This window comes from Helobdella robusta, assembly GCF_000326865.2.
Source record: "Helobdella robusta unplaced genomic scaffold HELROscaffold_10, whole genome shotgun sequence".
In the NCBI taxonomy this organism is placed as follows: domain Eukaryota; kingdom Metazoa; phylum Annelida; class Clitellata; order Rhynchobdellida; family Glossiphoniidae; genus Helobdella; species Helobdella robusta.
The window spans coordinates 1169855-1184737 of NW_008703571.1; the positions used below are offsets into that span (position 1 = coordinate 1169855).

The 14883-nt window shown below is 33.8% G+C and overlaps 2 protein-coding genes across 2 annotated transcripts; both read right to left on the reverse strand.

Moving 5' to 3' along the window:
* Nucleotides 1-46: 46 nt before the first annotated feature.
* HELRODRAFT_108850 (hypothetical protein) lies at nucleotides 47-2490 on the reverse strand (the record flags this gene model as incomplete). Its single annotated transcript, XM_009011819.1, has 8 exons — nucleotides 47-171; nucleotides 364-464; nucleotides 726-934; nucleotides 1012-1099; nucleotides 1207-1281; nucleotides 1445-1604; nucleotides 1921-2039; nucleotides 2420-2490. Coding segments are annotated over 8 exons (948 nt in total), but the record flags the coding sequence as incomplete, so codon positions are not given.
* Nucleotides 2491-2873: 383 nt separating this feature from the next.
* On the reverse strand, nucleotides 2874-6987 carry HELRODRAFT_190011 (hypothetical protein; the record flags this gene model as incomplete). Its single annotated transcript, XM_009011820.1, has 3 exons — nucleotides 2874-3906; nucleotides 4083-4861; nucleotides 6022-6987. The coding sequence occupies 3 exons, from the start codon at nucleotides 6985-6987 to the stop codon at nucleotides 3129-3131; spliced, it is 2523 nt and encodes an 840-aa protein (XP_009010068.1). The 3' UTR covers nucleotides 2874-3128.
* Nucleotides 6988-14883: the final 7896 nt, after the last annotated feature.

A 14883-nucleotide genomic window follows, 5' to 3' on the forward strand; every position in this document is an offset into this window, starting at 1 on the left:
TATCGTCGTCCTCACCACCACCATCATCATCGTCATCATAACTAACGGTATTGCAATACTCAGGAGCGTTCCGATGGAAGCTCCTGGCAATCTCCTCCGTTGTTACGACGGCCGAGACGGGATGACCATTCCCCATGGGTTTTCCCATCGTTACGATATCCGGAATGACATCTTGATGATGATGATAATAAGAAAAGTCAAGATGGCGATGGCGAAGATGAAATGACCATTTATATCACCACGATCATCATCATCATCATCAGAAGAAGAAGAACTAATAGTACTGAAGTACTCAGTGGCATTGAAACAACCATTTATAACCCCTTTCACCGTCATCTTCACCCCAAAACAAACAAAAACGACCTTCGCCTTGAAGCTGGAAGGCCCACCAATGTGAACCCACCCTTCCGAACCCCGTCTGAACTTCATCCGCCACACAAACACCCCCTGCGTCCCTAACGTACCTGGATCATAAACAGACACACACAAATGTATGAATTTTTAAATCAATATTTTGACAGTGTAGTGGTCAAGATGCTTGGCGCTACTGCCGCAGGGACCGGGTTCAAATGCAAAGGCAACGCGCATGCACTGTGTATTTGTTGTTGTTGATACTTATGAAAAATTGAGAAAAAATATTAGAGCCAGGAGTTATTACACAGAAGGATATAACATCATGATATCGTTTGTAAGATACACATAAGGAAAAAAATAACATTACTAACTGGTAGACATATTTCAGATAATTCTTTGGGGGAAGGATCTGCCCCCCACAGCTTTGTAGGGACTCTGCAAAAAAGGCGGCCACACGTCTGCCTTCGGAGGGCAGTCTTTCTAAAACCTGCCTAACTTCATCTGCGTACAATTTGCCCAAATCGTAGTCGGGATGTGATTGGTCGGTGTATTTGCCTCTGTAGACGTCTGGGGTGGGTACCTGTTGGTTGTCGTGGCGGGGTAGGTATCTAAAAAGTGAAATATCATTCTAAAAACTCCCACTCCCAGAAAACTTACAACATGGACCCAGGATTTCTTGACTCCCTTGTGATTGAATTTGTACGGACTCAAATCCATTGCGCTGATGACATGGCCATGGTATGCACTATGTCGATTTAAAATTTTCACAAATACACCAAATTAACCACATTATGATAATAATAATTAACCACTTAATTTGATAATAGGAATTAATTATTTGTGAATTATTACTGATCAAGGACAATAGCATCCTTGTTTCTTGTGTGTGCTCGAGCCAATCGCAGAGCCAAGTCATTTGCTTCTGACCTTAAATAATCAGGAAACAAATCACATGCTTTTCATATTTTTTAATAAATAATATTAAAAACATCCACAAACACACACACACAAAACCACACTTTTACACATACATATACACACACATAACTCACACATTCACACACACATGCACACACAAATCAAACCTAACCCGGAATTAACAAAAAAACAGACAGATAGTTTGGATGGTAATGTGGAGACTAGTTTTTGTGCAAGTCTTACGATGTTATCGTGAAGGAATCGATTGTTCGTGTTCAGTTCTGCCATCTGCTTGCTCCCTGCTTCCACAACAGCTGCATGTGAGTGGCCAACTGTTTTAAGGTAGTTAGTGACTAAAAATGTTTATTCATTAAATGAGCAAATTTGTTCACAATTTGGTTGATTGCTATGTCTAATATTACTATAACTCAGGCATTTGTAGTTATTTGTTTAAAAAAATTTACAAATGAAATTAAATTAAAATTAAATTCAAATGAATATTTGACATTAATATTTTGAAAACTTCTTAGCATAGTTAAGATTTCTAAAAATAAGAGTAATTTTTAAATTTGGTGAATGGTATGATATGATTGCACTGTAAATCTGATAAATAAATGATGGTGTATTTCAAATAAATCCCATACCCACCATGGGCCACATTATTTATGCAATCCAGGTACTGATCCCCCTTCTCATCAAACAGGTACTGCCCCCTCCCCTTTACAATCTTCAGTGGGTTTGATCTGAAAAACAGCTGACAGGATGACCTGGTTAGTTCAGTCAAAAAATTCAATTGGAAATTTTAAATTAACATTTATTTTGTGATAACATATTTTTTTATAAATAATATTAAATACATCCACACACACACACACAAAACCACACTCATAAACGTACATATACACAAACATAACTCACACACACATATACACACAAATCAAACATATTATACACATAATAACATTTACACAGTGAAACTAATTAACAGTCATTAATGAAGATTCTCGTGATGAAAAATCAAAATAACATCAAAAATAGAAAGTAAAGGTTCAATAAATGGTAGCAGTAATGATACATTTTAGATTTTATTTTTTTTTAGATTTTATTATTTCTGATTTTTCCAAGCCAACTGCCTCCCTGTACCTACCCAATGTGTTTGTTTCGAAGAGATATCGTCTCAGCTTTTGAAAGTGCAGCTTCAGTTATTTTTGAGGCCATAACAACTTACCTAAAAAATGGCTACTGAATTAATTATTGTTAATTAATTAATATTATCTAGTGTTGTTATTGATGACACTCGATTGCAATCAGCTGTTAACAAAGTTTACTTTTTGCACAACATGTTTCAAAAAGTGAACCTTGAGCCATAGATTCACAAATTCGTCTATCCCCACTTTTAACTTATATATAGACATTATACACACTTATATATATATAGAATATCACTATATATATAAAGATATTTTATATATATGAATATAACATATTCTTTATTATAAATATTATGTCCATTATTATTATATATTCTATATATATATAACTTTATACATCTCCAAAAATGAATGATTTTCAAACTGTCCGAAAGCTAAAAATCAACACGGTTTTCGTAACAACTTTTATTATTTTTATACAAATATGTGACAAAATAATGTGACCGTATACCTCAGGCAGTCGAAAATGGTGATAAAAATAAGTTCTATTGGGCAACAAATCATACTAGGCCAGTATCTATGGAATCATGCACATAAAAATATATAAAAGATGCGTTGTAATGTCATAAAAATAATACAAAATGTCCATAAATGTTGACGAAATATTGTAGCTCTTCAGAGATTGACTCGGAATTTTATAAAGCATTAATCACGGACTTCACCAGAAACTTGAGACAAAGAAGAAAAGATTTTTGTGAAGATATGTGTCGATCCTTTTTTCGTTTTAGCCGCCGCATTCGTGCTTTCTTTTAATTTTTCTTTTTTCGTGTGAATAACTTCGAATGAGATAAAATTTTTGTTATAATTGTCGTCGTCATCTGTTTCCGCTTGAACAAAAGTATTTACGTGACAACTGTTGTCGTTGTTTTTTTCTTTAATGATTTTTTCCAGGTGCAGTTGAATGGCTTGACCAATTATTTCTGCGTCTACTTTGTTCGGTGACAATTCGCCGTAATTATTTGGTTTAGCAGGTCGAATGTAATTAGCATCAACTCCATCATCATCTCTGGCTACAACATCAACACTGACATCTTCGTCTATTTTTTTATTTATTTTATTATTTCTCAAAGTTATTAGTTTGGCATTTCGTGCGGACGAGTTTGCGCTCGTGTATTCCACATCAGAAGCGCCTGTCTTATCGGCACTTGAATTTGAAGAGCCCATTTTAGAACACTGGTTGACGTTTCCGGCAGTTCTCATTTCCGTTGTTTTCTTTTCAGAAATCGGAGACGGATGACAGCTTGAATTCTGATTGAAGTTATTAACATGTTCATGTTCATCAACATCTTCTTCGTTGTTGTTACTAACTGATTTGATGGTGTTGTAGAGGAAAGACATGCGTCTTGAAGAGTTAAGTTCAAATTCAACACCACTGCACTCGTTGTCCAATGTTTTTCCACGTGTCAGTCGTGCCAGCATACTTCTGCATAATTGGAAAGAATTTATTAAATCATTCAAATTGTATTCAAGAAACAAATTACAAATCATTTTATCATCGAGTTTAGACATCTTTTTTTTAACTTAACCGCTTAACGTCAAAATCAGAAACAGAAAATGTGAGCATTGTTGATTGAGAAACAAAAACCCCACAAATCTGACCTTCTAATCTGATGTTCTTCAATAATAGCCATGAGATCTTCGTTCGAACAAACAACTCCGTCGCTCCCACTACTCACGTTTCTTGCACGTGAGTTGTCCGTGATGTCATCACTTATGGATCTTCGCCGGAAGACGGATCGAGCCATCTGAACATCTACGGAGCCACCGACACGGTGCAACTTTTTATTCTTCTTCAGACCACTTTTCATGTTTCCTTTCGTGCTGGTGTTGTTATTGTTGTTGTTAATGTTGCCGAAGTTGTTGCTGGCGTTTGTTGTTGCGTTGTTTGCGAGTGCACTGCTAGGACTTAATATGCTCGTGATTGAGTTTTTCTTCTTCGAACTGTTTCTCTTATTCAAGAATATTTTATCGATGCTGGACCTGAATAAACTTTTCTCCTGCTTGCCATCCTTGCTCCCCCTACTACCACTGCTGCTGTTGTTTAAATCGAATTCATTCCTAAACAAAGACGCCATGAGACTGCTAGATTCAGACTTCGTTCGCTGACGATAGTACAGTAGTTGTTGCTGCTGCTGTTGATGCTGGTGAAGCTGTCGTTGGAAGAGAATTTGATCGCTGCTGATTGTGCGCAGTGGGTACTGCTGCGTGTGTCGTCGCTGGTGGCCACGCAAGAAGCCAGCACTAGAGCAGCTGTGGTCACTGGTGTAAAATTGGTGGTACACCTGTTGAAGTTTCTGCAGGCGGGCTTCAAACTCTTCCACAGCTTTCTGCCTACGTTCCTGGATTATGATCGCCATCTGTGGCCATTCCGTGGAAGCCTGTTTGATGATGATGATGATGACGATGACGAGGATGGTAATGATGATGATGAAGATGATGATGAATGATGATGATGGTGGTGTGATGACGATGATGGTGATGATGAGGAGAATGATGAAGAAAATGACAATAATATTCCATGAATAGTTTGTTAGTCATAAGGATAATTAAAAAAGTACAAAGAAAAGAAGAAATCGTTGTTTAGGGATAACATTTTTGACGTTGAAAATTACGATGGAGACGCAAATAACGATAATGACGTCATGTAATTGTAATTCAAATATTAACAATAACACACAGTGACACGTGTTTCAAATAACAAAACGGTTGTGTTGCTATAAATTTCACTTCAATTTAATGCCCAATGTGCATTATACAATAATGTTTAACAATAAAAGTAGTTGTTGTTATTATTATTTTATTATTATTATTATTGTTGTTGTTGTTGTTGTTGTTGTTATTGTTGTTGTTGTTGTTGTTGGCATTTAATAATATTTTGTAGTTGTAGTAGCGGATTATTTAATTTTATTTTTGAAACTCTTATTTAAAAAAACGTCGATTCGATCGAAAATGATATGGCGAAAATTGAAATTTTTTAAAAATTCTTCTTAAACGATATGAAAAAAATATTCTTTCACGATTAATTTATATTTATTGCAATGAAACAGACGCACAAAAAAACAACAAAGAAATGAGAACAACAAAGTAACAAAGAACAACAAAAAGGAAAAAATTTTATACGTCTGCTAAAACAAATTGCTTAATTAATCTATTTCTTTGTAAAAAAAAAATGGTGGAATAAATAAATGAAACCGAAAGCTTTTAGACTCAGGCAAATTATAACAAAAGACACAAAATAAAATTTAACAAAATTATCACAAAAAATTATAAAACCGATAACAAAAGATAATAAAAAAAAAACAATAACAATAGATAACAAAAAATAAGGTAGAAATGTTCGATCTCACACACAATTCAACATTCTTTGTAAAGGTTGAATCGTTCGGTTGATTTTTTTAAAGTATTGAAAAATTTCAACAATAGCATGGAAAAATCAAAAACTTAACAACAACAACAACAGCAACAATATTAATACCACCACCACTAACAACAACAACAGCAGCAACAAAAACAAAAATAATGGTAATAATAAACACACCTCCATGACTTTCTCCCTGATCTTATCCTTAACTTTATTAAAAAGTATGGAAGGGGAGCTGGGTGTTCGGTTGAATGACTTGACACTGTTCGGACTTGGTGTAGGGCACGGAGAATGATCCAGAGCTGTTGTCGATTCATTGTTGTTGTTGTTGTTGTTTGCTGACGTCATCGATGCCAGTGGCGTTGTTGCAGATGACGTCGAAGAAGGCTTCCTTTTTTGATAACAGCTAGCGCCACTGCAGCCGCTAATACTACCACTTGAAAAATTTGTTGTTGTCTTGAAATTTGTTGTGAACATGTTTCTGTTGTTGTTGTTGTTGTTGATGTTGAAAGTGTTCTGTGCGTGTCTCTTGAATGAATTTCGATTAAATATGCTCCAGCTGTGACCAGCGCATTCGTTTTTGTTCGGGGGTCTCTCATTCATGTCGTTGACGTCATCGTCATCGTTGTGGTTGTCGCTGGAGTAGTTCTTGACAGATGAAGATGACGACAAAGAGGATGTTGTTGTTTTAGGAAATTTCATTTTGTAGTTAGGGACGCTTGTGGCTGCTTGCGAAAAGCGTCGTACATCGCTAATTGGATTGAAATGTGTTGTCGTAGTTGAGTGTCGCATTGTTTGTTTCTGCAGCTGGTCTCGCTGCTGTTGTTGAAGTTGCTGTTCATGCTGCTGTTGCTGCTGATGCAGTTGCAAGCAGCAAAAATACTGTGGCTGGCTGTGGCAATGATATTGTTGCTGCTGAAAGCGTTGTAACTTATCTAGACTAGGTTGTTGTTGCGGTTGTTGTTGTGATTGATGACAATAATGTGGCTGTTGTTGTAACATGATTTGGTGGCAGTCGCATGAATGTTGTTGGTAAAGATAATGAGAAGGAAGAGGAAGAAGCTGGAATGGGAGTAGGGAAGATGACGGCACGGACTGACTTCTTTTATATTCTTTTCTTCTTCTAGATGCTGGCTTGTGCATCGTTACTACAGTTGCTGATGTTGTTGATGTTGTTGCTGTTGATGTAGTTAATGTTGTTGATGTATTGTTGTTGATGCTTTGTTGATGACAATGTTTTGTTGATAAAGTGTTGATGTTAAAAAGTGAATTTTTGTTAAGTTGCCGCGGTTGTTTTATACTATCACAATCTCTATTTAAAAATTCTCTTCTTTGCTAACATACCTAATTAATGTATTTATATTTTAAGTTAGTTAATAATATTAATAATAACAATAATAATAATAATAATAATAATAATAATAATAGTAACAGCAACAACAACAATAATAATAATAATAACAGCAAAAACAACTACCACTATTACCTACTATTGCTGCTATTGTTATATTGATGTGATTGATGATGCCAGCAAATTTCTAACTATTTACTGTAGTAGTTGATGGGTTATTTATGTATACAGGTATAAATAGAGTTTTTACACATGTGTTACGAAGTATTTTATTCTCAAACATCAACTAATTTATATTCCAATGTGTTTAAGTATTGCTTGGATAAATGCTCGTATATGAATGTATGTATGTATAAATGTATGTATAAATTTATGCATGTATGTATGTATGTATGTATTATTATTATTATTATTATTATCATTAAAATTTATGAAGCGCTTATTAAAAATAATAGTGTTAATTTTTCAAAAGCGCTATCCTATAATTAACAGAAATAGCTGAAAAAGTAGATAAAATAAACCACAAATAAATCAGTTCACAGTTATTGATTAAATAAATGAGTCTTCAAATTCTTCCTAAAGTTTTCAATTGCTGAATCGCACACCCTCAACGACCGTGGCAAACCATTCCATACAACCGCCCCCGACATTGCAATATTTCTTGCTCCTATCTGCAAACGAAAAACAGGCACAACCATCAAATTATCATCATCAGATCTTAGACTTGTGCCAATACGCAAATTTGATCTCTTCTTATTGAACTTGCATGTCAAATATTCTGGCGTAAATCCATTTAAAACCTTGTACATTACCATACAGATTTTATATATTATCCTTTTATTGGCAGTTAGCCAATGTAGGTTCCTCAAAATTGGCGTAACGCGATCAAATTTAGCACCACCTGCAACAATTTTAGCAGCTCTATTCTGGATGGACTGAAGCATCACAATCGATCTGTTCGGTAAACCATAAAACAAGCTATTGCAATAGTCCAAACGTGCATTAATGACTGTAATGTTGATTTGTTCAATGATTTTTTAACTCGATTCAATCTTTGCAGTTGGAATGAACATGTCTTCACAATTGTTTTTATATGATCATTCATAGTTAGTTTGGTGTCAAAAATACACCCCAAGTTTGTAGCCCTATGGCAAAACTGAACATTTTCATTTTGTATTATAACTGAATTAATACCAACCCTTGATAACTGCTGCCAGGTGCCTATAGGAAGAAACTGGGACTTGCACTGATTTAACTTCAGATAATTACACGACATCCAAACATCCAATTTATTCAAACATTCGGTAAGCTTGTTAATTTCAAAATGGAAGGTATCAGGTTTACTACTTAAAATTATCTGAATGTCATCTGCGAAAGCATGGTATTTAAAACCAAATGACTCGATAACTCCATAAAGATCAGCTGTATATAATAAGAACAAAATAGGTCCAAGCACAGAACCCTGTGGTACACCGGAGGAGACCGGTTTTATATTTGATAAATTATTTTTATAAGAGACTTGTTCTGTTCTTCCAGAAAGATAAGACTTAAATCAATCAATCACCGTGCCCGAAATCCCAAAATCGTTGTTCATTCTCTCCAACAAAATACCATGATCTACACAATCAAATGCTGCAGACATATCCAAAAACGTCAACAGAGAAACATTTTGCTCATCAATAGCAGCATATATTTCTGATAAAACATATAACAAAGCAGTTTCCGTAGAATGGTAACGTCTATATCCAGACTGGTAGAGAGGAATCAATTTATATTTATCTAAGTGTTTTAACAAACTTTTTGCAACGACGCGTTCGATGACTTTCGACACAAAACACAAGTTTGAAACTGGTCGGTAATTTCTTAGATCACTCCTATCTGCATTATTTTTTTTCAAAATTGGGAGAACAATTGCATGCTTACAACGAGCAGGAAACGCACTAGTTGACGCACATGTATGTATGTTAAAACCAAATCATTGACGAATGACACCAAAAGCCAAGCGTCTGACTAAATTTGATTTTATTTGCTATTATATGTATGTATGTATGTATGTATGTATGTATGTATGTATGTATGTATGTATGTATGTATGTATGTATGTTTGTTTGTTTGTTTGTTTGTATGTATTTATGTATGTTTGTATGTATGTATGCATGTATGTATGTACGAATCATCATCATCACTAACATCATCATCGTGAAAATGGAAAGATTTGTACGATCATCATGCTTCTTAATGTACAGCACAACATGCAACATAAATAAAACCAACGCTTCAAAATGTCAGACAGAGAACATGCAATTCATTCATTCATTCGTTCGTTCGTTCGTTCGTTCATTCGTTCGTTCGTTCGTTCATTCGTTCGTTCGTTCGTTCGTTCGTTTGTTCATACATTCATTCATTCGTTCGTTCGTTCATTCATTCACTCATTCACTCATTTCTTCATTCAATAACTCACTCACTCATTCATTCAATCTCAAACAACAGCAGGAGCAGCAAACAGTATCTAACCTAAATGAATTAATGAATTAATGCGATCCTCTCAGTATAGCACAAAATCAGGATTGCTAATAAGTGTAACATTACATTACGTAATGTAACGTAACTTAATGTAACGTAACTTAATGTAACGTAATTTAATGTAATATAATTTAATGTAACAGAATGTATTGATGTAATTTACTTGATGTAGTTAAACTTATTGTAGAGTAACTATATTAAACTATGTAACACACGTAAAATCAAAATAAAACAACATCAAAAACATCATCAACAACAACATCAACAACAACAACAATATCGTAACATTAAATTACTTTAACATTAAGAACAACAACAACATTAACACTAACAATACATTCTCGTTATCCATTCCATTACATTACAACTACACACAACTGCAGTGGAAAACAGAGCTTTACGATACGCTTCTCTTCTATTTATACTCACATATATACACGTGTACGTACATACATACATTCGTATGAGTAATTGTATGTGTGTGTGTGTGTGTATGTGTGTGTGTGTGTGTGTGTGTGTGTGTGTGTGTGTGTGTGTGTGTGTGTGTGTGTGTGTGTGTGTGTGTGTGTTAGCAAATGTATTAATGCGTTTATATACAAAAGGCATGTGTAAAAGATGTATGGTAAACACCCTGGTTACGTTTGTACATTCGGGGTACAATTTTTGTATGTACATTATATATGTATTCATGGTGTACGTACATACAGTGCGTACAATATACCCAAGCTACATACAACTAGATGTACGTACATACGTATGATCAGGTTGTACAATTTACGTGAATTTCTATCTGGATGTAGGTTAGTATGCAGGATGTATGCAATTTTTCATCATTTATTAACTTTCGCTTTTTAAATTGTAATTTTTTTTTCCATTCATTCGTTCATTTATTCATTAATTTATCATTATTATCATTAATTCATACATACATACATTCATACATTCATTCATTCATGCATTCATTCATTCATTCATCAGTTTGTTAGCCCACTTATACATTTCCTTTTAAACAACTTTTAAAACATTTTTAAAGTTCAACACCTTTTATGTTGCTTGTTTGGGTCGATTGAAGAACGAATAAATTTAATAGTTATGGAAAAGGTCAATCTTTTTCCATGTTTCTCTCCAAACTACATTTTAAATTAGATATCTCAATCATGGTAACATCATCATATAACTTTGTGTTACTGTGTAAAGATGCTATATTTATTTGAGAATACAAATTTAGTCAACATTAGAAAAAAATTGGTTACATCATTAGTTCTTATAAATTTTCATGCTTGTGGCAAAACGTTTGTTGAAAATCTTAACGAAAATCTCTATGTTCACATACTAAAAACTTGATTTTTCATCCTACCCTAACTAAAAAATTTCTTTGTGAAGTAGTGGGTTGGGTTTCAAACTAAAGTAAGAAAAGATCTAAAGAAGGAGCTACCTCAATAAATTGAGACAAAAAACTAACTTTGGACAGGTTAAGAAATATTGAAAACATTGTAAAAAAAAGTGTTCTAAGAAACAAATACAGGTCATTTCCTTGGGCGTGCGAGGTTCGACGATAAAAAATAGCTACCCTATTGAGTCTGAAAATTGAAAATTTGAAAAATGTTAGAGGCTTCTCTGTCTAGAATCACTAATCACACTTCTAAACCCGATTACTATTAAACATTTTGCTGCAAAATAAGGCAATGAATACGACTTTCAGTTTAAGTGCTTCAAATATTTTATTTAATGAAAAAAATTTTAAATGTGCGAGTGTATGCATGTGCAGCCCTTAAGTCTCTTCTCTACCTACCTCCCACTCTGCTACTTCTTTTCTAAATAAACAACACCAACAACAACAACGGAAACAACAACAACAACAAAACTCTTCGAAGGGAACGTTTTAATGGGCAAAAATATCCATTATGGATAAAAACTATCCATACATCCATTATGAAAAACATCCGAAATCGCGAGGACGAATTAAAAATTGAAAAAAATTGAAAATAATGAAAATATAAATAAATTAGTTGAAAAACGCACGATACAAAAAAATTTAACAAAACCATAAGCAAAACCTTTAAAATAAACCCAACAAAAACGTCAAAAATACCCATATATTCATTAAAAAATACAGAACACGTTAATACAAACAAACCGATAAAAAGAAGACAAGGGTTGATTTACGCCAGGCAAGACACCAGAGGTCACTTCGAATAATTTACACAAACAATACACATGTTTAGATGCAAAGTGATTTAATACCAAATTACCATTACATCATTTTTATATATCCCCTTTACCGTGTATAATTTATGTATAATGTAACAAACATACATATAATACCCTACACACACACACATAGACACACCACACACACACACACACACACACACACACATACCACACATACTCATGCACATACATACACACACATATACACACACATGTACACATAAACATACAAACTAATAGAACATTGTACTATCGCACACTGTTATGTATTTATATACATATAGTTAATACACATATGTATGTGTGTGTATTTTGGGTATTAACACAAATGTTAGGTATACCAAAATACATAGACATAGACATTTTATATACCTGTTTCCGCATACATAAAAGCTGTAAGAGTCTATTCAAAGATATGATTTTTTTTCATAACCAAACAAAAGAAAATGAATAAATCATTAAATAAACATTTTATGCAAACATAAAAGACAAACCTAGAATGATGAAAAATTATAGAAACCTATGCCTACAATCTAGAATGAATAAAAAATTATATATAAACATATATAAGGCAGTGATTGTATGTGTGCGTGTGTGTGTGTGCACATGCGTGTGTACATGTGTATATTACGTAATAAATCATACGTCTACATACATCCACACACACACCACACACACACACACACACACACACACACACATACACACACACAAACATACACACATACAGACACACACATTTATGTATTCCTTTGGGAGAAAAAATTAGAATAGATGGATGGCAGGTTTTTTGTCTCACATTTTTCATATCTGGCTGGCTGCACAAGTGCTTGCAAACATACGCAAACCCATATAAACATACAAAAACATATACAAACATACAAAAACATATACAAACATACAAAAACATATACAAACATATACAAACATACAAAATCATACAAAAACATACTCAAACATACACAAATCATATACAAAGACAAATAGTCACAAAAACACATCTCGACGCAAATGAAAACCGATACAAAGAGATTCAGAGATACAAAAAGATATACAGATATACACCGATAACATACACAAACTAAATTACTTGAAATAGAATGCAATACGGTAAAATACCATGCAGTAAGAATACGTACAAAACGCATCCCATACGACAAGCAATGACAAAAGCATCTATCAGGGAGGATTTCGCGCACATACATAACCTTTATGGAAGCAGGCAAACACATTTGCTGCAAAGTGTTTACTTCAAAACATACATCAAATACCAGATATACATACAAATACAAACGTAAAACAATATACAAAACACACACATACAAACATTCAAAAACATATTAAAAACAGCCCATACAAATACCCATAAACCCAGCAAAAAAAAATACATAAACAAACACCCACATACAAACAAATACTAACAAAACTAGATAGAAATAGAAAAGCCCATGCAAACATATACAAACATACAGACACATACAAACTTATACAAACATACAAACGAATAAGCAATGATGCAAAGCGACAACAAAACTCTTGAAATTACAAATGATTAATTTCTATTTTTGTTTCAACTAAAAAAATACACAAAACTACGACAGTTAATTAATTCTACACTCGTTAATCCACCAATAATAATAAAACAAACCCACACACACAAACAACACACAAACTAACACACACACACACACAGACACACAAACAAACACACACGCGCGTGCACACACACTCGAGCACACACCCAAGAACCCAAAAAACCACAACACAAACCAATCACACACGGCACGCACACACACACACGCACACACACACACACACACACACACACACGCTAACCATAGAACCATTATCATCATCATCATTATTGTCGTCCACTCCACTTTATTATCGTCCTGTAGTTTATGTGTTTATGTAGTGATGGTCATTTGTTTAATTGTCTATTTTTTTTGTTTTGTTTATTATTCTTTGTTTTTCATTAATTTAGTTATCCTTACGATTGTTATTGTTGTTATTTATTCATTTATTATAAGCTGCTATAATTATTATTTTTTTATTATTCATAGTTAATTTTTATTAATACTTAAATTATTATAATTATTATTTACTTTTATTATTATTATTTTTTTTATTACTTTGTGACGTAAGCACGACGCCAACCGTTTAAGTGTAGTCGGCGATGATGATGATGATGATGATGATGATGATGATGAATAGATAAGTGGGGATGATAATGATGATGATGTCGCCGGATGTCGAAGATGATGATGATGATGATGATGAGGACGAGGATGACGATGATGATAATTATAATAATGATCACCATCATCATCGTTATCATGGTGGTGATGGTAATGATATAAATGCTCATTTACTCATGAAGATAAAGCCGTCAGAAAAAAAAATTTAGCGCTACAGCAGCATGAAAAGCGCTATGACGTCATGTCGACAAACCACGTGACGGCAGCCAGCCAACGATCTCGGTGACGAGTAAGTAAATCAGTGGAAGAAAAAATGATGATGACTTCATAATAATAAAATTAATAACAACAATATTATTATTGTTGTTGCTGTTGGTGGTGGTTGTGGTGATGACGATGAAGATGAAGACAACGACGATAATGATGATGATGACAATGATAATGATTATGATAATGACGACGACGATGATGATGATGATGACGATGATGATGATGATGACGATGATGATAATGACGACGATAATGATGACAATGGAAAATGCGATCTGGAAAAAAAAGTTCACGTATAATTACGACATCTACCACAAATATGTAAATCCAGATGGAAAAAAATTAGCAGCCGGAAGCGAGCAATTATTTTCAATGTACAACCGATCTTATGTAATACACGCACACAAACACGTATACACGCACACACAAACACACACACAAACACACACGATTATATATGTATATACATACATACAGTTCTTT